At 34.6% G+C, this 25,523-nt stretch overlaps 1 protein-coding gene across 1 annotated transcript; it reads left to right on the top strand.

The window, feature by feature from the left end:
- Positions 1-17,156: 17,156 nt before the first annotated feature.
- On the top strand, positions 17,157-17,666 carry LOC123555230 (uncharacterized). The gene has a single exon (XM_045345902.2). The coding sequence runs from the start codon at positions 17,157-17,159 to the stop codon at positions 17,664-17,666; it is 510 nt and encodes a 169-aa protein (XP_045201837.2).
- Positions 17,667-25,523: the final 7,857 nt, after the last annotated feature.

The following is a 25,523-nucleotide window of genomic DNA, read 5'->3' as shown; positions in this document are numbered from 1 at the left end:
AAAACTTTGATCGATAAAAATTGTGAATAAATGTTGGCAGACGCCTTTTTAAACCTATGTCGTTAAGATATTAAAAATACCTTTTTCCATTAGTGTTAAAAGTTTTTTCTAAATCGAAAAAGACAGAAAACTCTTTTTAATAAAGCATCCAAATAAATTTTCCAGTGAACAAGATGATCGGTTTGCTGCGTTTTTTGCGAAAGCGCTTTAAAAATTGGAATTTAAACCTTTGTTCGAGGTAAAACAGTCAAAATTAATATACTTCCGAGTTTTACATAAAACAATGGCTATCGGTCTAAAATTTACGGGGTCGGCTATTTTTTTGGGTTTTTGTATGGGAATAAAAATGTTCTCTCAAGGGTCGAAAAAATACATTTTTCCATGTAATATTGAGTTTCAAGAAGGTCAATTTCTTGGGTAAGGTTTTAAAATTTGGGAAAATGTTTTTGGGTCTGGCCAGTGCAGTTCATGACTTTTGTCAAAAGAGTAAATTTAAAACTCGTGATCAAAAAAGGGTTTTATTAAAATCTTCCTCTTTTTGAATCAAAATTCAGGGTTTGCTTTCTTATTTAATCTAATTTTTTGAAATTTTTGGGTCATAATTATGTAAAGAAATTTTTTTAAAAAAGGCTTCACCAGAGTATTGCAATGTCTTCTTTGGTAGTCAGTAGGGTCAGTTTGTTTAAGATGAAAAAACATTTACATTTTTATAACCGATGCCCTAGAATTAAGTTTAAAACCCGTATAAATGCCAGGGTTTTTTTTTTCTTGTTTTATAGTTTTGCGAGCTTTTGCTTGAGAAATCTTAACTTTTTGAGTTTGTTTTTTTGTGGTGAATTTAAATTTTTAACGGCCGCCCCCCTTTTTCGAAGGCGGTTTACAAACATCTTAACCCCGGGTTTTTTTTTGATTTACCTTTTTCTTAAGTTTTGGAATGGATTTTCTGCAATATTGTAAAATAACAAAAAAACCGATAAATTAGGTAAAAAGAATTGGCAAAATTTTCCCCAAAGACAAATCTTTTTGCTTAAAACGATTTTGCGGGCCAGTCACTTATTAAATTTAAAAAAAGAGGAACAGCTGATTTTTGTGAACAATATTTATAAAAAGGGGAAATGATCACTCTCAGAAGTCATCTGCTTCCTCCATTCGAAGTCAAGAAAAAGGCTGGTTGAAAAATTAAAAATCAAAGAAGAGTAGTGTCCTGTAGCGAATGTAGGTATGTTTTGGTTTTCATCCAGTAAGCAGAGAAAAATTTTTTTTCAATAAAGGTTAAATAATTTGACCTCTAGCATTGCTATCAGAACAACGCTAAAACTCGTGGGGCCAGAAATCTCCCCTCGAATAAACGGTTCGGTAGTTTATTTATCAGGGTTTTCAATTCTTCAAGATTTAAATTTTAAATTTTGGGTTATAAATATTGAACAAAAAGTTATGGTCGTCCAAGTTACATTCAAGCAACTGATGAAGGGGAGTATTTCCCAAAACAATTTCTCTTGGGGGATTTGCTTATTTTTCAAAAATTTTGCGCCACAAAAGCCTTTTCTGAACTTTTTTTAGAAAGTTATCTTGAATAATTTTTTTAAAAGGATATGTTTTCACTTTCTTTCAAAAAAATGTCACTTTAAACATCAAAGAGGGATTAAATTTTTTATAGAAGAAGGAAAATTCATTATATTTCTTTAAGTCCACGGGAGTTCCACTGGATATTTTACGACATAATTGTTTCCAAAAGGAAACATGGTATTCACACTATTCAGTCTTCTCAGGAAAACATTCCCAGTAACTTTTTCCCGTTAAAAGGGTTTTGGAGGATGGGGAGGCTAGACGAATCCCTCCTCCCCGCCTTATATCTACATCTACTGCAATGTTGAACCGATTTTAGGGTTAATGGGTTATTAGATCCCTTCCCCCCTCAACCGGTATTTTTGTTCAATTTTTTGTTAGGTGTTTTATTCACCTTTACCGATGAAGAAGACTTGTTGAATTTTTGATACATTGCTTGTTTTGGTTTTTATTTTGGGTTGTAATTTGGGATGTTTTTTTATTTCACGGGCTTTACCTTAGGATTTTTGACATTATTGTTGTTGCTAGGTTCCCAAGTTGGGGTTTGGGTTTTTTAAAACGATACTGAATCTGTTTTAGTAAAAGCATCAATCACGTTTTGTTTTTAGCGCAGATTTAAATGTTTTTGAATAAGTTGTGCGAGTGGGAGTGTTAAAAACTGATTTGGGAAATTTTCCTGGCTTGGAAATCCATGATTTGTGAACTTTACAAAGAATTCCTTTTCGAGTTTCCAGTCTTGCAGTCGCGGACCCGGTAATGGGGCTCGCCCCGCAATTCCACACAAGCACTGTATAACGCATTTTTCCCGTCATGGGAAAGGCCATCTCGACAGCCCCTTTGGGCTAATGTGTACTTTTGAGTTTCTCTTTGTGTCCAAAAATTTGAGCGTGATGAAAGGGATTGGGGTATAGGTTGAAAATTTGTCATGAGGGATCCAACTTTTTACTGAAGGAAAGGAAAAGGGAGCCGAAAAGTAAGAATATAAGTTTTTGTTTATTTTTTCCCTAATCATTTAATTTTGATTTGCTAGCTGCCGTGACAGTTTAGCAAGGCCGGCACAATTCCCAAAATCCGAAACTCCAAAGATGGACAGCGGATGACCCCCCCCCCCGAGGAATTAGAGTGCGGGGTTTCAATCACTTACATGGCGTTGAAAAATGATGTTAGTTTAAGTAAATTTTTTGGATGTTTGGGGTTTTTCTACTTCAACAGCAGATACCCTGTGCGAAAAATTTAAAAAGGGCTTTTGGGAACACCCGCTACCTTTGAAGGTTTTTTTCATTACGAATGGAGAAAAACTTGTCATTTTTTAAAATTTCATCAGTTGATGATTAATAGAAATCTTGGAAAAGCATGTTGGATGTGTATGGTGGTGAGGGGTTCTCCCTTTCCCTGCCATTTATTGTTTTGGTATGCGGGTCGTTTGTTTTTATTTAGATTTTCCATGTGAATTTTTAACATTCGTCAAATCGCAGCCCTCCCCCCCCGCCCCGGGTCCAAAAGGGAACATGAAAAAAAGGGAATCCAGCTAAACATGTTGGGATACTGTAGTGATAACTCGGCCCGGATTTTGCAATCTTGTTTTATCACCAGCTGTTTGCAAAAATGCAATAAGGGGGTCAAGGGATTTTACTTTACCCCAAACCCAATTGACCAAGCCCCCCGCCTTTTAGGAAATGAAAATTTTAATAAATTTCCAGCGTGTTTAATACTTTTTTGGGGAAGTACTAGAAAATTGCTGAAGCAGTAAAATTTAAAAGAGAAGGGGGGACATTTTTTTTTGTGTGACGTTAATTTGCCCAAAAAAAAAATAAAGTGCTTTTCAAAAAAGGAAAAAAAAAAAAAGATGCAATTTGATATGCGAATTAGAAAGTAAAGGGAATTAAAATGCAAATTTAAAAAGGGTTGACATACCAGCCCATTGATCTTTTCGGGCCAAACGACCACCCCAAAAAAAGTCTAGACCGAAAGAGGCAAAAATGTGTGTGGGGACCCACACCCCCAAAAGGGATGCACACATGTAAACAAGCAGCATACCTCCCCCGGGGGGATGGGGCAAAACCAAAATCCAGGACCCTCCTTTCCCGGGTTTTCGGGGCCCCCACCACGGCAAACGGGCGGCTCCTTTTTTTGGGGGGGTCGTCCCCTCGCATGGAGTTGCGGCATTTTTACCCCCCCCCCCCCCCCCCCCCCCGCCGGCAAAGGGGTTTTAATGTTTGAAGAATTTCTATTTTTAGCTCTGGTGTCCGAGCGGAATCGTTTGAACAACTTATAAATAAGATCACTCAAGGAACATCCTGGTCAAGTTTCATATACTTCTACCCGATGGTTTCAGAGGAGATAATTTGAACAATCTTGGTAATGGACCACTATAAGATGATCCATACCAAATATCATGGCCCTAGGCCAGTGGTTTTGTAAAAGAAGATTTTCTAAGTTTTCGCCAAAGACCATGTGACCTCCAGCGCGGGGCCATATCTGACCCTAAGAGGATAACTTGAAAACTATTGGTAGACGGCCACTAGAGAACGCTACCTACCAAATATCAAAACCCTAGGCCCTGCGGTTTTGGACAAGAAGGTTTTCAAAGTTTCTCCCTATATATGTATATAAACCATATGATACCCAGTGCGGGGCCACATTTGACCCTAGGGGGATAATTTGAACAATCTTGGTAGAGGCCCGCTAGATAATGCTACATACATAACAGCAAAGCCCTAGGCCCTTTGGGTTTAGACAAGAAGATTTTTAAAATGTGTCCCTATATAAGTATATAATTATAACCATGTTACCACCAGGGCGGAGCCATATTTGACACTAGGAGGGTGAATTGAACAATATTAGTAGAGGACGACGATATGTTGCTACACACCAGATATCAAAACTCTAGGCCCTGTGGGTTTTGAAAGGAATATTTTATAAAATAAAGTGTGTTTTTTTCGGTTGCCATGGCTACCAGTGTTTTAAACGCATTTCATTATTAACCAAGTTTTAAAAAAAACCATCCAAGGAACATCCCTGTACAGTTTCATCAAAGTTGGCCTGTTTGTTTAGGAGGAGACGTGTTATTTAAAGGAAAATGTTGACGGGCGACGACGGACGGCGGATAATCACTGACTAAAATAGCTGACAATAAACACAACTAAAACCCTTTGAAATGTTTTACAGTTGTATCTTAACTATGATGCAGATCACTCAACATTAAAAAATCAATGATCATCTATCATAGCAGCAATTACTGAAGTAAAATAAGATGATAAATTCTATCAATCATTTTTATTACTTTGAAATAAGAAAATTTATTTTACTTCTTTTATATGAATAGCATACAGCACTTCCTCTCTGTTTAAATTGAGCTAACAATTTTTAAGCACTTAAAAATCTAACTTATTTTGTACGAGCACTTGTTTGCACTCGGTGCGAAATTGCGACCGTGTCACCAGGGAGGTATTTTGAATTAATTTCTGAAAATATGTTGAATATGTAGAAATATTGTCAAAAATGAATAGCAAAAGATATACAAATGCTTAATAATGCTTTATAGTTAACGTGTGTTGTAATACCCGATATGTACAGTTTAAAGCCGAACAGTACTAGCATTCTAAATCACCATAAGGAGTGTAAAGAATTAATGTAACTCGTGCATTATATTTAGAATAATAAAACTATATACATGCATTGTTCATCAACGGAAAGCAAATTCCTCCTGATACATTGGTGTCGTATGAGTCTACATTATGTACCTTCATATAAATTACAAAATTATTTTGAAAGACGTAAGGTGAAAATACTGGACTTACAAATTTGAATAACTTTGTTTATCGCTGTACTAATTGTTCAAATCATTTAAATCACAGTTTCGTTTTTTACAGTATATGGTGTAATGATTGAATGTTTATGTTTATTATCAAGTATTAAACCCCTTCAAGTTTTATTTAGTAAAATGAAATGATTTCTTTTTTTCTGAAAACATACTACTTAAATATAATGTATTCTAAGCAAAAGACTTCTATAACCTTGGATCCCAACTCTTGACTCTAGCTTTTTGAGACAAAGTTCTTTCTACTGGTTCCTGATTAAGGAATATTCCATTATTTTAGATTTTACCATATACTGATTTTCTACGAATTGCCCTCTTCTCAAAGTACATCGAAAATATGTTGATTTCTGCTGAAAAAAAAAACAACAATGAAAATCAAACAGAAGAAGACACGTGCCAAAACACATAAAATACAAGACAAGAGGACCATGATGGTCCTGAATCGCTCACCTGTCCCCACATGACCCAGTTTTAAACCGGATATGACATCGTCATTTCTATTATTTGACATTGTGACCTAGTTTTTGAGCTCATGTGACCCAGTGTTGAACCTGACCAAGATATCATCAAGATAACAATTCTAACAAATTTTCATGAAGATCCATTGAAAAATATGGCATCTAGAGAGGTCACAAGGTTGTTTTATTATTTGACCTACTGTCCTAGTTATTGACAGCATTTGACCCAGTTTCAAACTTGACCTAGATATCATCAAGGTGAACATTCTGACCAATTTTCATGAAGACCCATTCAAAAGTTTGGCCTCTAGAGAGGTCACAAGGTTTTTCTATTTTTAGACCTTCTGACCATGTTTTAACCGCAGTTGACCCAGTTTCCAACTTGATCTAGATATCATTAAGATGAACATTCAAACCAACTTTCATTCAGATCCAATGAAAAATATGGGCTCTAGAGAGGTCACAATGTTTTTTATTATTTGACCTACTGACCTAGTTATTGATAACACGTCACCAAGTTTCGAACTTGACCTAGATATCATCAAGATGAACATTCTGACTTACTTTCAAGAAGATCCATTGAAAAGTATGGCCTCTAGAGAGGTCACAAGGTTTTCCTATTTTTAGACCTACTGACATAGTTTTTGACCGCAGTTGACCCAGTTTCAAAACTGACCTAGATGTCATCAAGATGAACACTCAGACCAACTTTCATACAGATCCCATGAAAAATATGGCCTCTACAGAGGTCAAAAGGTTTTATTGTTATTTGACCTACTGACCTAGTCATTGAGACATGTGACCCAGTTTCAAACTTGACCTAGATGTCATCAAGATGAACATTCTGACCAATTTTATTGAAGATCCATTTACAAATATAGCCTCTAGAGAGGTCACACGATTTTTCTATTTTTTGACCTACTGACCTAGTTTTAGATCGCAGTTGACCCAGTTTCAAACTGAACCTAGATATCATCAAGATGAACATTCAGACCAACTTTCATACAGATCCCATGAAAAATACGGCCTCAAGATAGGTCACAAGTTTTTTTTTATTATTTGACCTACTGACCTAGTTTTTGATGGCATATAACTCAGTTTCGAACTTATCCTAGATATCATCAAGATAAACATTCTGACCAACTTTCATGAAGATCCATTGAAAAGTATGGCCTCTAGAGAGGTCACAAGGTTTTCCTACTTTTAGACCTACTGACCTAGTTTTTGACCGCAGTTGACCCAGTTTCGAAACTGACCTAGATATCATCAAGATGAACATTCTGACCAACTTTCATAAAGATCCCACAAAAAATGTGACCTCTAGAGTGGTCACAAGCAAAAGTTTACGCACGGACGACGGACGCTGCGCGATCACAAAAACTCACCTTGTCACTATGTGACAGGTGAGCTGAAAAAAAAAACAAAAAATAAAAGAAAAAAGCTTTACAAAACCAGCGACTAGAGGGCGTAAACAGCAGCATGTATTTTCATTACCGTCCACGAACAGGCTCGTTTTGGGTGTTCTATCGGTTTCCACATGTTCTTTTTTATAAAGCAATATAATGCATTTTGCAGTTATCTTCTACAAAGTACGATGTATTAATGATATATGTAACTTAATTTACAGTTTAATTTCTGTCTTTATTAATTTTAAATACAAATGTATGTCTTTTAGAGTAATACAAAACTGCTAGGTATATACAGAATTACTCATTAAATAAATTATAGAATTCTTAATAAAATATCTACAATAATGTAGGTGTTATGATAACACATTCTGTATCAAACTCTTCATAAAAGTGACCCACAAGAAAACATTAAGTACACTGTACGTATTCATTCCTCGCACTATCTAAATGTGTGTACGAAAATCTTATGTTTTATGTAATCATCAGTGAAATATTCGTTGTAATTGCGTAATCGGTTTGTTTGAGTCTGTTCAGGATCGGTTATAAAGTTTGCAATACCACTCACGCCCCCCCCCCCCCCCCCCCCCCCCCCCCCCCCCCCGGCATTTGCTGCATTTCACTGCGAAAAAAAGGTCAATATACGGGAGTATACGGTTCCGTATATTTCGAAAATATTTCGAAAATAAGGGAGTATAAGGGATCTATTTTACAAATATACGGACCTAGTATACGATCCCGTATTCGGAACATCTAGTATACGGGAAGTCCGTATATTTGACATGCATATTCGGGATCCCGTATATGCCGAATACATTGTCAACATATATGGATATGTCCCGTATATATCAAATACACGAGTTTTTAAATAATTCCATAGAAAGGTTTGTTTATTCGTGTTCTGCTTAAACATAAATTTAATTTTCACGTATTCGAAGACTTTTTTCCCTGTACATTCGGGACATACGTAGTATATGGATCCCGTATTTTTGTCATATACGGACTGCGTTTGCATCTAATATACCGGGCATATACGGACCTGCATTTTCTAATATATGGACTTCGGATATTTTTCTGTATACGCATGATGCATTTCTCTTGTAATCGCAGATCTGTTCAATGACACGATTTACTATGGTTTATTTCGTTGTTTTCAGATCTGCCTGTTTTGGTTATTAACATACAATCTAACAAGAGTTACAGCAACTGATATTTAAATGAAAAGCCTCTAAATGAATCTTTGATAAAATATGTTAGGCTGTTACATTTTACCCTATAATTGTAACATGAGAGCTTACCTCTACTTCCAAATTATATGCCGTTTATGTACTAATTTAAAAAGGCAGATATACAAAATATATCAAATTTCATGAGACAATCAATTACTAACTGATAATTATTTGCATTTACGAATCAGTTTTCAGCTTAGGGAAACGTTCTGCTTCTCTACGGTACCGACAAGATATTATTTATACCAGTTCAAAATCAGTGTCATCTGTCTGACCGTGTAATTGAAAATTTCACCAGTGCAGCGAATGAAGAGACCATATGTGTTAACTACTATTATAACAGTAAAAAAACTTACCATCCATGTTCCTGTCGTCCAGACTCCACTGATTACACAGCTTAGCTTATATTTACTTCTTTCTTAGCCAAACTGTTCTTGTGTATATTAGTGTACTCGGAGGTCCTCTCCTATTTTCACACACTGCCTAAGAATCTAGAACTGTGTAAGATGTGACTGAAATTATTTTAAATAGTTATTAATGCTTTATACGAACGATTTAAAAACGTACAAAAATACAGTGGATCGCTTTTCAACCGGAGTTAATCATAACAACAGACCTGAATGATATTCGCACCCACATCCGCGACGGGCAAGTGATTCGAAGTCAAAAAGCGAAAAAAGTACCGGACTAAATTGTGGTACTGTAAAGTGTGATGTATTTGCGTGGTTATTAAAAGTGGTTAGTCACATTTCAGTCAAGTAATGGATTCGATCCAAAGTTTAACAAATGATCGTTTACACATATTTGTGTTCACTTACAGCTTATTAAATGTTAGAATTTTACCGGAGGTATTTTCAAAATTTTATTTTCCTGTCTTGGTTGCCAAACCATAATATAGTTAATTTGCTTAAGAACATAGAAAAAATGGAAACTCCACAGGTCGCTCAAAACGACAAAAAGATAATATTGCAGACTCGGTTTAATTGAGCCTTTTCATGGCCGGTAGTGGAAATGCCAGTCTGACTAAAGTACTTGATCTTCTAAACGAAGATCTGAGGATGACCCATTCACAATCATCTTTCTGTATATTTGGATTTCCGAGACTCGTTTCAACAAGTATTTGGCTGAACCATCAAAATAGCATATGACATATGATTTCTCTCAAAACACGAGGGCGTAGTCGCGATGTGGTCGTCATAAGAATTGTAAATATGAAAAACCCATGCTAAATATAGATTTTTTAAACTTCTACTTTTACATTCAAGATATTGTAAGCAAGGCTCTGATTGGCTAGCGGAAGGGTAGTCAGAACGAGGCTATCAATAGCACGTCTTCAGTGAGTGGGTGAGTGAGTTGGGTTTTACGGCGAATCGACACAAAATGGTCATATATCGCCGAGAAGAAGTCATATTGCAAACGCCAACTGTAAAGTATAAACATTGATGTAAAAATGTAAAGCATACCCAAAAAACATCCATGTAAAAATGTAAAGAACACTATGAGTAATGTAATAACATCCATGTAAAAATGTAAAGCATATCTACAAATAGTTATGTAAAAATGTATATACGTGTGTGTTAAAATATCAGCTGCAAAAATAATAATATTGCAAGATGTAATCAAACATATGAATTTTTTTTATATATTCCTATCTGCTTTAAAAACGATAAAATATTTCCGACTGAAACGTTTTCAAATAACTCTTTCAAAGATTGAACGTCATAATATGTACCGCACTGTGTAGCAAAGTCCACACAGTCGATTAGAATATGTTTAATAGTTAGCGGTGTTTGACATGGAACACATTAGGGTTGATCTTCTTTATTCAAAAGATAAGAATGAGTCAAACGGGTATGACCTATTCGACAGCGAGAAAAAACAACTTCCTCCCTGCGAACAGATCTTCTTCAGATCCTAAGCGTAGCGTAAATGGAAATTATGTATTTATTTATTTCAGTCTCTTCCATTTACAAACTTCAAATATATACAAATAAATAAACATCACAGCATTAAAAACACATGTAAATGGCCATTCAATTTTAGAATTATAAGAGACATACCCATATAAAATAGTAAAAATAACGATACATACATTAAAAGTAACCAGATTACTAAACAAGTACAGATTTATGTGTATAAGCAAGTGTGTGTATGTGTGTTGTGATTGCTTGAGTGTGTGTCTGTGTGCAGATGTCTGTGTGTATGTGTTACCAGTTGACTTAAAACATACTTGTGTGTGTATGTGTGTAACCAGATTACTTAGAAACGACCAGATATGTGTATATGTATGTATAAATGTATGTGTGTCTGCATTTGTCTGTGTGGTTTGTGTGTGTATGTGTGTGTGTGCGCGCACGCGCGCGTGTGTGTGTGTGTGTGTGTGAAAGTGGTGAGGAAAAGTTACTTCAGAGTGTACTGATATGTTAAAAGGAAGTCAAATCCATATTTCAATGAACATATGACTAAGTTATTTAATTCAGTCAGTGTGTGTCTGTATGCAGATGTCTGTGTGTATGTGTTACCAGTTGACTTAAAACATACTGACCAGTGTGTATGTGTGTAACCAAATGACTTAGAAAAGTACAGACATGTGTATATGTATGTGTGTCTGCATTTGTCTCTGTGTCTGTGTGTGTGTGTGTGCGTGTGTGCGCGCGCGTGTGTGTGTGTGTGTGTGTGTGATTGAAACTGGTGAGGGAAGGTTATCTTAGAGTGTATTGATATGTTAAGTGGAAGTCAAATTCATATTTCAATGAACATATGACTAAGTTATTTCATTCAGTCACTCACAATCCATTAACATATATTAAGCATACTAAGTAAAATGAGGAATATGTATGCACTTGTATGAAGAATTTGTAGACATAATTTAAATTTACAATGACTACAAAATCTACCAGTTTAATGGTGGATTTTATAAGAAAACAAACTATTGTTGATCACAGACACCCAGTGTCGTCTATATTAAAGCAAATGTACTTTAGTCAGATTGTTGAAATGCATGCTATTGTCCACGCCATCTAGCCCCGTTTTAAGCAGAACTCAAAATTAACACAAGTTACAAGTATAAAAAAACTATTAATTAGAGACATCCGCATATGTGTTCATTCGGCTGTACACATGAAACCTTGTATGATACACTAGTGTGTAATTCAATGAAAAGCGGCGTATGGTCCCCAGTCAAAATGATAGACTTTTTTTGGAGCTACACACTGTTTTAAAACTTGCCTTTTGGATCACATTATTGAATTATCCCAATATTTATCAAATGCAAGTGTAAAATTAGAAATTATAAGAAAATAAAAAGCAATAGTTCACTTTTGTTTAACTTTCATATTAAAGGGGAGCAACTATAAAAATCCATTAAAAATAATAAAAAAATACAGTCCTAATAGGGATTTAATTCCATGAAATGGATCATTTTGCTCCTTTAATAAAGCTCTAACAGAATATACTAAAACTGAAAAATGTCAGAAAATGTGGCTCAAATGTTATTGTCCACCTTTAAATATATATTTCAATATCTTTATCAGTTATTAGTATTTAATAATGAAATGTTGGACACAGTATTAAGTAAATTATACTAGTCATATGAAACAGGTTGAGTTAACACTAAACTCAGTTTTGCAAATATCAGAAAATCATGGACAATACGAAATGCAGAGCCAATACGGGATTCAAGCATTTTGATTGGTTCTGGTGAGAGGGCCAGTACGGAGAAGTTACTTCCGTTAGAATTTTAAATGGCTCCATTTGTTTTACATTTACACAATAATACATTTGCAACAGTTTTCACATATGTTATCGTTACCTGCAGTCAGCAAGGAAATAACATGAATTTCAGCTCAAAATTAAATGACTCGCAACATCATTAGGGAAAATAAATATGGTAAGTTCCAATTATAGCTGACTAAATCGAGGCATCATGATATCTGTAAAATAAATCACACTTATCTACTCATAGACCTATCTGTTTTACTAGATGAAACGAGGATGGTTTCAACAATCCGGTTTTAATTAATAATGCTAAAATAATTTGATACGAATGTGCATAACTTACTTAAGTCTTATTGCGTCCACGCCAGAATTCAAAAGTTGGATAATAATAATATCATCATCATTAATAAAGCGATTTCATATCTGCGTAGTTATTTGTCATTCGGCCTTGGGCCAATACTACAACCCTCGGACAAATAACAAGGCCAAAATGGAATCAGTCGATTAAGAACATTGCGTTAGACAGTCATTCAGATGTGATTAAACCAATCGTGATACTATATCAAACACTGCTAATTTATTTGTTTGGATAATTATTTAAGTAATAAGTCAATTTTATAGTTTCTTCAACTAATTTAATGTGCATACAATTCAACATTTAGTCTGATATGCAAACTTCAGTCATGTGGCATGGGTCAGTCCAAATGACGAATTCGTTCTTAGGTGGCACTTGCCGAAGCAAATATGAGGAACCAAATGTATCATCTGCAAATAAATCAATACTACCCCTAATAAACTACTAGCGGCTATTATTTATTTATTTATCTATCTATCAACCTGCCCGTAGTAATCGGCATTAAGCATGCGCATTCGAGCGCGGGCTATTGCAAGCCCTTTGGGACAACTGGTATACATAAATAAAAAATAAAATAATTCCCACTCCGGACTTAAATATTATTTGATGATAGCAATCAACAATAAACATATATATTGAAAATATATTGAAATTCGTTAATAGAACAAAGGAAGCTTCATCAGTATTAATATAGTTTGACATGACATGAATTTTTGATCATTGAAATAGGGGAGATACCAATGCTTCATATTGAAAATGTGTATTTATCTCAAAGTAATCAGGTTAAAACATTTACACTATAATTATGGTACAAAACATTCATATCAATAATATGTAATTGTATGGGAATGTTTAAACCATGATAGTAGGTATCAATTATCCGCAATAAGTGGTTAAAAACGCATAAATCATTTCACCAATTCATGGCTTAAATTTTCAGTTTGGTAAGAACATTAACGAGTGTCAGCAAATATTAAAGAAGTAGTCTTCACACTCATTTAAGTTACTTTGTGGAATATGCTAGAAAATCACAAAATCTTGATTTTAAACTTAAAAAAAATGAAAAACATGCTTAGATATATTAACCCTCTGGTATGAACAATGCCATTTTTAACAATTTTACATGCAGTAAAAATAAATTATCGGCGGTCTAAAATTAGGTTGAGACAGACTTTAGTTGCACGATGTGTTGATGACAGGATACAACGTAAATACTTTGAAAATAAAATCCATATTGTGCGAGAGTAAAACAAAGCTCCATTTGTATTGTAGAGTATGAAAGCTATCATACTGAAGTCAGCATGAAAATCCATAGTGTGCGTACGAACTTAATAATTCAACGTTTACTTTCTGATAAATTCAGGACGCAAAGGGTTGAATCAATTAATGTTGGGAACAAAACATTTCAGAGTTGCAATTTAGAAAAAAAGTAGTTTCTATTGAACACACACACATACACACCGTTTTAGCAATGTGAGCAAGTCCAATGGAACGTGACTAAATATGCGATAATTTCATACAGAGTTATTTCTATAAAAGGTAACCTGTCCGGTTATGTACATGGCATATTTTACATTAAACTTTTGCAGCTTGTGATGTTTAATTACACTGTACAAATTATATTACATGAGACTTGCTTTGTGAAATGACGTGACGTCCATTCTAAGATGGCGGCGCTCATACAAGGGTAATTTGGGGGTATGTTCACAGTTAGCGACATCTCAACTTCTTCTTGTAGAATAACATACGTGGAATAATAAAACAATCTTCGTACAAATCCTGTAGGATTTTCTTGTGCGGAAGACCCTGAATTAACACTTATTCCGCAGTCATTTCAGTTTTTTGATGAAAGTTTGTTTGTATTTAATCATTCGCCATGGCGTTAAATAAATAAATAACAAAAGTCAGGTGCGTACCAATATTTCAGCCATCTTAAGTCCAATACAATTAAACTTAAAATGTACAGTCTCAATATATTTTAGATGACACACAAAAGCTTGTTGCTAATAATTATTATAATCAAAAAGTTGCCCATATATGGGGCTACTTTATAACAACTTTTCTTTATAATTCTGAGATAAAAAGAGCTAGCCTTAGTATCAATCTTTAATTCTCCTGTGCGTCCATTTGGTGAAATTTCAAAGCAGAGCAATTTAAATACCACTCAAAACTGATGGTATGTTAAACATTTTGTTGTATTGGTAGATATGGCAGATCTACAGACAATATAAAAATGTGGCCTTTTTGAGATACAGTTTGGAACCAGGAGATAGTGGCATTGACAAGTCCGCAAAAACGCGATGACAGCGACAAAAAGTGTTGCCGTTAAAAATGATTTACGACATATATAGCCTGATTTTTCGTACTTGCAACATACTTTTTCCTGTATATGAATAACTATTAAACATATCTACCCATTTCATTAAAGAAATAAAGTCTGCCAAAATGACGAAACTATCACTTGCCGCAACTTGCAACCAATGCAAAACGTACACGGAATATTAGCGCGGTTATGCTGGCGCCGAGAGTCACCTGTCACATACGGAAGCTTCGAAAATTTATGTTGACCAATACTGTTTGTTGGTTTTTATTTGATTCTATTGTTTTGTTTAACAGCATCCCGACATAATTTAATTCATATAACAAATTTCCAGCTTTTGATGGCGGAAGGAGACCCCAAGTGTCCCGCCAGTCATTCATGGTTTTACCAATGGCAGGAACCGGAGAAGAGAAACAAACCTTATGTAAGCCACCTGAATAGCTTTCTCACATGAAATAATTCTACATCCGAGCCTGCAGCATTGAGAGGCAAGTGATTCGAATTTAGTGAACTGAACTACATGGCCTCAGGGGCCCCTGAACGGCGGTCCATCGATATACCGCTAATACTATTCGTTCTAGTTTCAAGGCAAATTAATCACATATCTAAATATGCTTAATACAAATAAATCAACAAATAAGTTTGATTTGACTGCACGCTTCGTTGAAAATATCTGATGAAATTTCAATAAGCTTCAAGTTTCAAAAGCAAATTCAGTTTGAATTGTTTTGCACATGTCATAAATCTTTATATTTTTGAAAACTGTTTAGACGAAAATTTAATTTTTGTGAGATACAATAATTGAAAAAAGTATTATTCTTGATCTTTCTACATACTGGTATTTCAGTTATCTTTTCTACGTATACATTTTTCAGGGTTTGTGGTGTTTCGAAGGACCCGATACCGATACGATGCAACTTGGTACTATTTAAATATTATCTTTGACGGTCGTTTAATAAGTTCAGGTATTGTAGCCCACAGTCATCTACACTTAACTCCTTAACTCCTGAAGACAGGTAATAGGTCGAAATTATTTCCAGTTAATAAATATAACACACTCTCCTAAAAAGGTTCTCGTTTCATTCTTTCTTTTTACGGCGACAGAAAAATCCTTTTTTACGAAAAATGTTTTTAAAGTAGCAGTATCGATATATAATAAAGGAAACATAGACGGCAATTTAGAGTTCACTATTTACGTCAAAATCTCATATTTAGGCGTAAGATAAATCTGGGCTCGAATTGCCAACAAGCCTTAGAACTTAAAGAACACGCACCATCGCCCCCCCCCCCCCCCCCCCCCCCCCCCCCCCTTCACACACACATTTGACTTAAATTTTATCTATGTAAACAGACTCGCACATTGAATGCCAGTTCATTTTATCCACGAACTTAAACTCAAGCCTGCACATTCAAAAGTAATAAAAGGTACTTTCTTTAGTGACGAAGAAGAGATTTCCACAGTTGACCACGTTCAGGCTATGGCTGAACTTGGTTATGGTTACATTAATGTACAATTGCAACATGTTTTTGGAGGAATAGCCTACGGTCTTGGTAAGAAAGAAAATGAAGAAGCCGTTAGTAATAATTGGCTGTACGTTTTTACACTGGTAAGACAGACTCGTTAACACTAAAACCGGCATAACTTGCTAGCACGACCCCAGAGGCTGTAAAGAAGTATCATGTCAATCGGAAAGCTATTTTGGATAAAATGGAGAAATTTGGAAACTTCACAGGTCGCTCAACACGACAAAAACGAAAATGTTGCAGGCTCGGTTTGATTGAGCTTGTTCATGGACGGTAGTGGAAATGCATGCTACCGTCCTCTAGCCCCGGGTTGAGAGAACTCAACATTTACACATGCTAAAAGTACAAAAAACAAATTAGAGTCATCCGCAGATGTATTCAAACGGCGGTGAACATGAAACCTTCAATGATACACGTGTTGAGGCGTCTAATTCCATGAAGAGAGGCATTTGGTCCCCAGATAAAATAATGGGATTGCCCCAAACGAGAAAACAATAGGCAAAACTAAACAAATTGGAATTTAGGAAGGGGATCTGAGGTTATGGAGCCTGCGTATCACAGGAACTGTCAAAAGACAAAATTAAAAGAAGGCACCATATCCAAGGGCTGAGTATACAATATCCAAGGCTATGAAAGCGAGAGTATTGGAACCACCGAGGCCGAAATGGTCATGTTGAGAAACTAAACAGTACCAATAACACAACATAAAGGTCGTGCTGAACGATCTGAGAAGATCGAAATATAACAGCCCTGACTGAAGTATGACTTGCGTGATCAACCTCAGTGTGTCTATAATCTGGATGAAACTAGACTGCAACCAGATCACAGACCTCAAAATGTCATTGCCCTCCCCATACCAAAGTAAGCCGTTAACCGTTACCTCACAACAGTCAACTACAACTACGCTCACTGGAGGTGAAAATGCTGCTGGTAATTTCCTTCCTCCTTATTTTATATTCAAGGGAAAGAGGTATAACTCTGACATCATGACAGGATCAACTCCGGGAGCACAATATAAAATGTCAGACAGTGGATGGTCCAATAGAAATATATTCAAGCAGTATTTAGAAGAGATCAGACTAGTAGGGACAATCAGTCATATTCTTGTAATTTATGATGGACACTCTTCCTATTACAATGAGCCATTGATCAACTGGGCCAAAGCACGCAATATAATTCTATTTGTTCTTCCTGCACATACATCGCACTTACTACAACCCTTAGATGTTGGAATATTTGGCCCGTTTAAGGCGAGTGTACAGTGTTCATGAACACACACATTCTAGGAAGAAATATTACGCGTTATGATATGTACCAGATTGCCTGAAAAGCATTCCTTAAGTCAATGACTCCTATGAATATCTTGTCACGCTTAAACAACTGGAATGTTTCCATGTGGACCGGAAGAAGTACCTAAAAAAGCTATAAAATATGGACCGGAGGGGTAGAGAAATTTCTGAGAGTGAAGTCTAAAAGCCAGGCATCCAAGGTTAAGGAAAGCAGATGCTTGGAATGTAAGAAAAAGTAGGTAACAGTCATAAACCTAATCCTGGAGGAAGAGCAATCACAGAAGACAATTATATTGAGGAGATGAAGAACTATGAAAAGAGCAAATGATTATGCACCGAAGAAAAAAGTGTTGACGAAAAAGAAGTATCAACAAAGTCAAAGAGAAAGAAGACAGTGGAAAGACTTAAATATAATGAAGATTCATCCATGATATCAAATAATGGTCCAGTGCCTAAACAAAGGTCCAGTGCCTTTCACAAGTGGAACCCTATTTCAATATATCTGACACAGATGGAAGACATAAATGAAAATGGGTTATGTTGTGTATACAAGCAATTGTCCCCACCAAAGTTGAACGACTTGACATTCTTGAAAATTGTAAACTGGACCCAGGGTGATAATTGCTGTCACTGGGTACATCTAGCTCTATGTACAAATGTACATGGTGTAAGGAGAAACACCACATTCTTGTGTCCCTATTGTGAGTATTAGGGTGAACAGTTCATACTTGTACTTAAGTTTTAAGAGTTGATTTGTTGACTTTTCCACACAGTTTTGGCAGTTCTTATTAATTAACGTGAGTTGTGACTGTTAATTTGTTAATTTAAAACCAGTGATATATTTCATCATCAAATGTAAAAAACTGACTAGTTATGATCAGCTTTAAAGTAGTTTTTATATAGCAAAGTGTCTGATATTAATTTTGAGAAGTATATTTTGTAAACAAATTCTCCTATTTCAGTGAACCGTGGCAACCAATTACAAAACTCGGTACAATGAGAAATGGGTTACATGCTGCTTTACAGGTTGAACAAATAAATGGTGAGAGTTTTCATTGTTTTCGTTATTTCAAGTTTTAGTTTTATGGTTTTACTTGTGATACATAATAGACACATTATAAAATGTAGATTACTAGAACGAATAGATTGTACATGCGTTGATTTGCCGATTTAGAGGCTCGGAATTATGAGAAAAGTTCATAATGTGGATGCGTAACTTTCCCAACTGACAGTTTATACAGCAGATAAATAATTGTATATCAAGAAATTGCAATCAGCAAACAGTTACCCAATTATATAAAAATGCAGTTAAGTGTCTAACCTGTAATAAACATCAATTAATCAACTAAACAAACAATTAAAAGATATTTTTCGCCTATATTGAGTCTTACGGACTACGTATCAAAAATCATTGGTATTGTATAACAGTTTACCTGGAGGTTTCAAGCGTGGAAACACATTTTTGTGCTATATTTAAAAAACAACAGGATTACGAATAAACCCTAAATGCGTGTATTAGAATCTCAATGACGAGTTAGTGTTGCCAGTGTGCGTGTGTGTGCCTTCTTTTTTGTGTGATTTCAAAATCAAGAAACCTTCTGTCAAATACTATAACACGCTAAAAAATCATAAAATTGTGCTTACAGCGGTAAATGTGAGATAGTCACGTCAAAGACTCTTTGTAATGAATTATTAATGGTGTCTGTTAATTACATCTGAATGTCTGGTATGACCCTGCACCAGCAGTATTGAAGTCTACAAATTTACATCACGGGTAATGAGTTCAACCTTAGGATCAGTCAGAGGTGTCGTCATCGTTTGTGTTAAAGCATTGTTAAGAATCTTTGCAATGAATGATTCAACAAAATCAAGTGTATTTCGGATTAACGCATACGTGATTTAATGTTTAATGATTAAATGCCATAGCTATCAAAAGCTTTTACTTACTTATAAACCTGATCTTAGATAAATTATTCAAAGACCGAGCGGGCGTTTATATTTGTGCGTGAACACAGACATCTACGCTTTATGTTTTATTGCGCTCTGTGCTATTAGAGCTATAAAGGCTTTGAGTTGATATATACTCTGTAAGCTTTTAAATACTCTTCACTTGGACTTTATAAACCTTCGCAGTAACAGTTTTGTAAGAGTGATGGTTGGTACTTGAACTCAGTGTCGTCATTTCTGACTTGTTTGAATAATGGAGTCCGAAAATGATTGTGTAATGATTGATAAAGCATACCTTAAGTCAATGACTCCTATGAATATCTTGTCACGCTTAAACAACTGGAATGTTCCATGTGGACCGGAAGAAGTACCCATGGAATAAGCTTGTTGTTGTTGTTAAAAAAACAAAAGAAAAAATAAGCGATTTGTCGTCTTTATTTATGAAAGAACGTGTGTGTCTGTAAAAAGTGTAGATAAAGCGTCAACAAGCTTTAGTCAAGTACTAAAATGATGTTATAAAGAATAAATTTAGCTGAATTGAAAGTTTTTATATCATACTAAAATACCAATTTCAATGTGATGGATTTATGATTTTTGATTTTGGTATACCTGGCTTTATTGTTTTACATAACTTTTTTCTTGAATATTACTGTACACCTGAATGTACGCCCTTAAACGCCATTGAAAACCTAGTTTCTATGGAGCATGACTATGGTGGACAGAAGAATGATGGAACACATTACACAACTGTATATACATGTATTACATCCTCTAATACTGATTGTGTTCATGGTGTGCCATGCAAATGAAATCGAAAACACCAACTTGATAATATCATCAGCAAAACATAAGTGTACTAACGTAGTGGTTTTTATTGGCCATAAATAATGTATCAGTAGTCCGTTTTAACAGCGTGGAAACAATACTATTTAAAGCAGCATGCCTCCAGATTTGGCTGAAAAATAATCTTTCTTTCAAATTAAAGTTTGGTCTTATTATGAACAGTAGAATATGAATTTTTGTTTCTAAACTGAAGTAGTGAATAATGACTTCAAAATATAGATATTTGTAATCGAGGTAGTTTACATGGAGTAAAAGCGTGACAAACGCTTTTCGATTTTCATCGTAAAAGTAGTAAAAACAGCAAATTATCATGTGTTTCCGTAACATAAAAATTGTCAGTAATTAACTTTTAAAGCCTTCTTAAGAATTATAGCATTTATTTCAAGATATCTAAAAAAATATTTTTTATTGTTGTCGAACGATCTGGAGGCATGCTGCTTTAAAGACAAAAGTCGCGAGTTTCACATACTATTCATGGAAACCTTGCATGCACGTGTCTGTTGGCTTCTATGTGTTCTCATCTATACATACACTACTGTCTTTACATATCTTTGTACGTCAGTGAAAAGACATTGATTCTTGCTCGAAACTTGGGATTTTTTTAACAATAAGGTTTCTGCATGAGCAATTTAAATGTTTATATCAACTAAGGCGTATTTTATCGGAACCCTCACCATTTGAGTCATCTTATGTTGAACAAAACCAAATTAATTTAATTCTTGTACATAAGTTTCAACATCAAAAAGGATACATAGTCCTTTGACCATAAATACATTTAATCACCAATAATTGCATAATTGCACGAGTTATGCACATTCCGTGTATTTCCATTGATCACGTTGATTCTGAACAATACTTAAGAACTTATTAACGGAAGAAGCCAAATTATGTTTAGGGTCATCCAAACGTCAACTTCATTTTTTAGTTTAATGGCTAATTTATTACATTATGTTTGTTTTACCTTCCGTATATATTCCTTTTTCTTATCAGTGCTTTCATATTAAAGTCAAGGTTGTTTCTATGATAAGGAATAAAGCCTCAAAGCGAACTGTTGAAAATCGAATATTTAATTATTGCCATAAAACTCTTCGTTACATAAAAGAACTTGAGAATTTAAGGATAACCATTCACTTTCTTTGAAAATGATTAAAGACCCACCACAACCTAATTGCCAATTATTTCCTCCCACATGAACTTCGTGCAAATCATTCTGGTAATACTGTTATCATACAGCTATTCTACAATACGACAGTTGGACAATTTAGGCCCTCTCAGAATAAATGTATTTTCACAACTTCATCTGCAAACTTATTCAGTCATTTTCTTTTCAGTAAAACTTTAAAAACATAGAAAGATAACATTTACACTGTCGAAACAAAGCTTTCATTAAACTCACCTTAATATTTCAAAAACTGTTCATAGAACTACATTAATTTAATAATATATTTAGACATTAAGCACATTGTCTTTGCCTTATATATGTCACTGTCAATTTGTAACGGGATACTTGTTATATCTCTTTCTTCCATGCAAAGTATGTATCAATACCTTCATGTAAATACAAAAGAATAGAGTTATTTTGCGGCGCGTCTGTAAGATAAATGTCGTCATACCTGTTAGAACGAATATCATACTTAATTAATAAATTATAAGGGAGCCCATACAATGGTGACGCCATTTGCTTTTCGCTGCGTTACCTTTAGAAATATGTAAATGAGAAACTCTTCCAATTTTCTTTCAAATGCTTGTCTTTTATTAGACTGTTCCATTTCGTCAACTTAGGAGTTTTGAAGTAATATAAATCGTGAACAATAAAATGAGGTTTCCTACTCGCTGCCGGGAAACGACTTCATCGCATTTAAGTGTGCGTTTCGGTAAGGACAAATCCGAAAGTTCTCGAATACATAAAAAGTACGGCAATATACGTACATAACAGCGAAAGTCGCTTCTCGAATTCGCTCTTAAGACGTGTAATTGATGGAGTTCAACATTTCCAAGAGCACTGAAAAACCCTTTCGATAATTGTTTATTGTTCATTTCAAATCTATGAATCAGTTAATATCAAGGTCTTTGCTTTACATCGTTTGACTGCTGTTGTACTTGTCTGGCAAGATTCCTTATGTTCATTTGATTTAGTTGCTGCATACCTTAAAATCCGTACCTAAAATATTCGCACAACTTTTTCGACCCACCGATGAGCCGTCATAATTCAACGTTTTAGATGACAGACGTAATGAAGTACACATTAATCTTTCATGATATTCTTAGAAAAAGAAAAGTTCTATATACTGGTTCACATCCAATAATATACAAATAAAAGACAAATTACGCACTTCGATGATCATTATACTAAACAGCTTGATTTCATCATAATCATTGAACGCTCATTAATTACAGTTGGATAAATGTTTATAAATATCAGAACCTGCCAAGCTACCGTGTGAATAACTTCGCTGAAAGTAAATAATACAATAAATTACCGAATACTATTAGGTTCTTGACCTCCTATCATAGTCTGAGTCCTTACTTAATACATTGCGTTTTGTATAAGCTCCATGACGATGGGAACTCGACATCTGGTGGTATTTTGGTATATCGTTTGTTGTGAATCACCATACAAAAAGATCCTAATCACAAATTTTGAGTGCTCATCATCAGTTTAATTGAAATAAATTGGTTCGCATTAATTATTTTACATATATCCAATCATTTTACAAATCATTTGTTTCCATCAGTCGGCAAAAAAGCTGAATAGAACAATTGATACTATATTTTATATACTGAACTAGGCCGTGCACGCTACACTGGTGTAGTTTGCCTAAAACAGTAATACAGCATATCGTCATTCATTCCTTGTTTTTACTTTGTAATTAATCTTTTTTTTTTAGTAACAGTTACTCGGTCTCAAATGGGAAGACGCTTATGTAACAAAACACTAAATGACTATATAAAATTCAAGATTTCAGTGTGATTTCCTGAGAATTATACAGTAAATATTAAATGGCATTATGTAAATTCTTTTTATCTCAGATAATGAATTCTTGTAAACTAAATCGTCTAATGGTATTTATTACTAATGTTTAAGACATAATGATAAAATTAAGAAATTAGATAGGTGCACTGAACTCTTATCTCGAGCAATAACAACATCTTTTGTTACCTGTATCTTAATGATCAGCCTACTCAAGTATTTCATGTTATCTTTGATCTTAACACAATATTTTATTGGGGCCTTGTCGTTCAAACCGGTGAAAAGATTAAAGTCAGAAGTAAATTGTAATATAGCATTGTTTTAATATATCTACACATAGCATATTTAACACGTATTTCACTTCGTGTATTTCACACACTTCCTATAGCAATCAAATCTTATAAAACTATTTGCAAGCGTTAATCCTTTATTCTTTTCAACTGCGTATACTCTTGTTCATCTTTTGATATTTTTTCTGTACTTGTGTACCTTTCTTTCATAGCAAGTAATATATACCCCATATTTAGGAGGAGCTCTCATATTTTTTTTAAATATTTATGCGTAATAACAAACGTATCTACTAAGATCTTTTGAGTCATAGTGTATCTCTAGCTGTTGTTAAGACAAAATAATGCTTATTTTCCTCAAATACCAGGATAACATTTAATTTCTGAAGCGTTAAAAACATTCACGTAACAAGGCGATCGGTAACATCAATTGATGTTCCCCGATCGGAAATTACTGTAGTATAAACGGTGGTTTGTGTTAAGGATGTAGGAACGATTTTTTTCTAATGTTAAGAATTTTTTCATACTCTGTCAGTTTGAAGAACATTAGTTTCCAAGATAAACAAGAGAAGAAAAACACACAGGTCACCGAACTCGTTTTAATTTTATAGGGCATTTTCTTCACCCAATGTTTAAGGCTGAACACCACTAAATCCAGCTGTTCTTTATTTCATATAAAATCCACTCACTTCATAACGGTGTTTCAACATTTTCTAGCATATCAGATTTTCAGAGACTTATATTCCCATAAAGAACTAGATCGCTACTTTAGAAAAACAAAAAGAAAAGGGGGTGTTAACTTTTATATAAGAAAACTACAGTTCGTTAAATACAACCCGCTGAATTTACTACTTTTCGCTTCTTTCAATTTCTCTTTTCGTGACATTAAATTCTTACGCCGCCATTTTTATCTAGCATGCGATAGGAACATGCCGATTTCATTACAATGCAAAGTGATACATACTGAAACGCGGTAGGGTAAAAGTAAGCACGTTGCTGCCGAGAAAATGCACTAGGAAAGGAAAAAAGATTAGTACTATTTATATTTGGACTACTTGTGACTAGACCTGCGGAGGCTTACATTCTATTTGGTAGTGATCAGCCTATAAGAGAAAATTTTTGTCTGATTTTTCCATGAATTTGCATTCATTGTCAAGGTACACCTATTTCACAATGATTCTGCTTTGTTTTGGTGCAAAATATTGAGAAAATGTAGAGAAATGACAATTCATTACAGGTCACCCCCATCCCCAAAAATATGCAAAATTTAGCCCTGTGCAAGCAATATTTCAATTAATTTTACCTTATTCGTGGAATTTACATTTACCATCCATTTAATCGTTACGATGTTTGTCATTTTCATTCAGAAACATGCTAATTTCAATATTATTTAGACAACTGAAGTGCTAAAATGCGAGAAAAGACATTTACTAGGTCCTAAAACGAACCAAAATAGTGCCACCTGGTCGAAAATTCGATCTAAATTCCAAAAACACAAGAAATTTAAGCGTTTTCAGCCATTTGTTACCGTTTTACATCATAAAGAATAGATTAATGGCATTTCCATTCATTTTCGAGGGCTTTCAGAAAATAACATGTATTGCCCCTTATAGGCTGAACACCACTAAATCCAGCTGTTCTTTATTTCATATAAAATCCACTCACTTCATAACGGTGTTTCAACATTTTCTAGCATATCAGATTTTCAGAGACTTATATTCCCATAAAGAACTAGATCGCTACTTTAGAAAAACAAAAAGAAAAGGGGGTGTTAACTTTTATATAAGAAAA

The sequence above is a fragment of the Mercenaria mercenaria genome, chromosome 7 (genome assembly GCF_021730395.1).
Source record: "Mercenaria mercenaria strain notata chromosome 7, MADL_Memer_1, whole genome shotgun sequence".
Taxonomy (NCBI): domain Eukaryota; kingdom Metazoa; phylum Mollusca; class Bivalvia; order Venerida; family Veneridae; genus Mercenaria; species Mercenaria mercenaria.
Note: the sequence above shows the minus strand (reverse complement) of the source record. Positions and strands in the feature narration are given on the sequence as shown.